Source organism: Cyprinodon variegatus, unplaced genomic scaffold (genome assembly GCF_000732505.1).
Source record: "Cyprinodon variegatus isolate N-32 unplaced genomic scaffold, C_variegatus-1.0 Scaffold440, whole genome shotgun sequence".
Lineage (NCBI taxonomy): Eukaryota > Metazoa > Chordata > Actinopteri > Cyprinodontiformes > Cyprinodontidae > Cyprinodon > Cyprinodon variegatus.
The window spans coordinates 328,806-332,003 of NW_015150893.1; the positions used below are offsets into that span (position 1 = coordinate 328,806).

Below are 3,198 nucleotides of genomic sequence, written 5' to 3' on the forward strand. Positions count from 1 at the left end.
AGCAGAGACAGGACCAATTGTCAAAATTTTGGTGTCGATCATTCGATTTCATCCTGGACACTACAGAAAATGGGCTTACAGTGTTAAAAACCGTAATTTTCCTTTAATAGAAACTCACCACGTTAAGAAGTACTCATATTTTTCATTGAATTGATGGATGGAAACAGTTTTTTCACATTACATTAGTCATGGGATCAAACACAAGACATTCCTTCTGGCAACACAGACAAAGGAGGTGGCAGGAAGCAAACATATTAGCATCTGATTATTTATAACATTTATTTCATTGCAGCTATAAAGTTTAGATTTTTCAACATTAGCAGAAAAAGGAAGAGTAGAAAAAAAGAAGCCAAACGATCCCCTTTCCAAAGGGATGGACCAGTTTTTCAGATTCAGTTTGCATGTTTTCTAAACAACTCAACTCTATTTTCTGACATTTTGAATTGAAAAAGCTTCCTGGATGGGAAGCGAAACATCTTCAAACTTTTTTTTTTTTTTGAACAATAGAAGAATAATGACAAAGTCTGACAGACATTTGTAATAGAAAAAAAAAGTATTAAAAACCAAAACCATAACGTAAATCAAGGGGCTTTGCTGGTTTCTGCTATTTTTTTCCCCCGATTATTTTATTTCTTTTCAAAATGTTGTTTTTATTTTTTCTTTTATTTATTAATTTTTTCAAACTTCTCTTTTTCAGATGAAGTTTTACAGACTGGATTCTGTTGAAATTGTGTTTTCCAGATCAAATTCTCTTCACTTTCCTCTGCAGTGAAAAGCAAAGACAAGTTTCTATTGGTCCGCTGGACGTTATCAACAATATTTCTACTGGGATTAAAGTGAAGAGAATGGGATGTTTGACAGACACAAGAAAAAAAAAGATTTGGGAATATAAAATCTGCAAAGAAAAATTTTGAAACTTTTAAAGTAAAATTTCAGAAAACAAGCAAAGAAAGAAAAACATAATAAAAAAATAAGAATTACTCTTAAGAAAAATGGAACAAAAATGACTTCATAGGTGTGCTGGGAGGAGATTGAAAAAAATAATGCAACCACTTTTGGCATTAATTTAATCATATTTAGTTATTTTAACACTATTGTTTTATGTCCTACCCTGCTAAAACGAAACAATTGTGTTAAAGTAACCAAATATGGTTAATTAAATGCCAAAAACAGTTGCATTATTTTTTCAGTATACTGCTGATGTACTTAATATGGGTTCTACTATAAATGAAAGTTGATCAAATGTGATGAAGTGAAGTCTGTGTGCAGCTGTAATCTGTTTAGTGATGGTGGTAGGACAATAAGTGCAGAATGCTGTCAGTTTGAGCCTTAAAGGAAGTCCATTAGCATCATCTTAGCCCTGTTGGTCAGGTAGAGTGTGGGCCACGGCCCTGCTGTTAAAGGGAATTTGACTCTAATCTGGGCGCTCTGGTTCAATCCTGCAGTCCCCTAAAAAAGCCAAGAAGAGAGCAGCAGAAGGAGCGAGCTCCAATGTGTTCTCCATGTTTGAGCAGACCCAGATCCAGGAGTTTAAAGAGGTGAGTGAGAAACCGGAGCCGGGGAACTTCCCCCTGCTTCCTCCGCTTACGCCTTACTCTGAATCTTGTGCAGGCTTTCACCATCATGGATCAAAACAGAGACGGCTTCATTGACAAGAATGACCTGAGGGACACTTTTGCAGCTTTAGGTGTGTGTTCCTCTCTTATTCTGTCAGTAAATCAATGTTTAAGATTAACTTTTAAATCTTGAACTCTCTTTATAATAAATGTGATTAATCGTGCATGGAAAGAGGAAAGCTTATAGTCAGAGCCCGACTCATCCCTCCACCCTGACCTCTGCCTTCCTGCAGGTCGTCTGAACGTCAAACAGGAAGAGATTGACGATATGCTGAAGGAGGCGCCAGGTCCCATCAACTTTACAGTCTTTCTCACCATGTTTGGGGAGAAACTAAAAGGTTTGTTCACACCTGGGAATAAAAACTTTTTTTTTTTTTTAAGTCACACTAGAAATAAATCAAATAAATACCATCTTCCACCAGGCGCTGACCCAGAGGAAACCATCCTGAATGCTTTCAAAGTCTTTGACCCAGAGGGGACAGGGACGCTAAAGAAAGATTAGTGAGTAACGGAGCGAGGGGAACATTTCAGACGAGGGAGGGGATCTGTTTCACTCACCTCCACTGCTTGCTTTCCCAGTGTGACAGAGATGCTGACGACCCAGGCGGACAGATTCTCAGCTGAAGAGGTATGTGCTGATCCTCAGAGAATATATTCCTATGACATTTTGAGCTGTTTAAACCATTTTTTGTTTGAATCTATTGTCCACAGATGGAACAGATGTTTACAGCGTTTCCTCCAGATGTAGCAGGAAACCTGGACTACAAGAACCTGGTGCACATCATCACACACGGTGAAGAGAAAGACCAGGAATAGATGCTGCCGGCCGACCGGATCCTGCTTGTATCCGGATACTTCAGCGCATAAACCAAAGTCTGAATAAAAAGATAAAAAAGAAAGCCGTCTCAGTGTCACTGTACTATATAGGAGCTTTGAAGGGTTTCATACATTGTCAGAATTCTGTGTGACAGAAAAGTTTTTCCATGATGATTAGAAAGACAAACATGCGTGTTTTTCATGTGGTGGGCCTTTATAATCAAGCCTTCTGTAGTCCCTATTAGATTTTCTTTCAGGATTTCCCTGCATTTAGCATCTACAGGCCTTTCAACTCCACAGCATGATGCTGCCGCCTCCTTGTTTCATCAGCAGGGTAGTGTTCAGGGTCACCTTTAGTTTCCTCCCACACTGCCCCCGCTATGCAGTTAATTTTGGTCTCTTCTGAGCAGAACAGCTTCTACACTGGAAAAAATCTAAATCTAGATAAGTCATTTTTTCTTAAAATAACTACATTTGTTCTTAGATTGAGGTGGTAAAAGAGACATTTTGCCAATGGAACAAGATAATTTGCACGTAAAATAAGAAAAAACAATTGCATTGTCTTATTTCAAGTGTAAATTATCTAATTATTTTATTTCAACAGTAAAAATACTCATTAGAAACCTGGCTGCAGCAAGAGGATTATGTGAGCATAAATGAGGCAACTCCTTCAAGCTATTTAAACGTTCAAAAACCCAGAAGTTCTGGGCGAGGAGGAGGAGTAGCAACAATCTTCCAGTCTGACTTACTGATTACTCCCAAAACA

General features: G+C 38.1%; 1 protein-coding gene across 1 annotated transcript in view; it reads left to right on the forward strand.

The window, feature by feature from the left end:
* LOC107093673 (myosin regulatory light chain 2, ventricular/cardiac muscle isoform) overlaps window positions 1–2,506 on the forward strand; it is a 7,922-nt gene extending 5,416 nt beyond the window's left edge. The window contains exons 2-7 of the mRNA XM_015388874.1: window positions 1,446–1,538; window positions 1,612–1,687; window positions 1,850–1,954; window positions 2,039–2,117; window positions 2,196–2,244; window positions 2,328–2,506. Coding sequence (XP_015244360.1) covers window positions 1,446–1,538; window positions 1,612–1,687; window positions 1,850–1,954; window positions 2,039–2,117; window positions 2,196–2,244; window positions 2,328–2,432 — 507 coding nt within the window. The 3' untranslated portion in view covers window positions 2,433–2,506. The remainder of the gene's footprint in view (window positions 1–1,445; window positions 1,539–1,611; window positions 1,688–1,849; window positions 1,955–2,038; window positions 2,118–2,195; window positions 2,245–2,327) is intronic.
* Window positions 2,507–3,198: the final 692 nt, after the last annotated feature.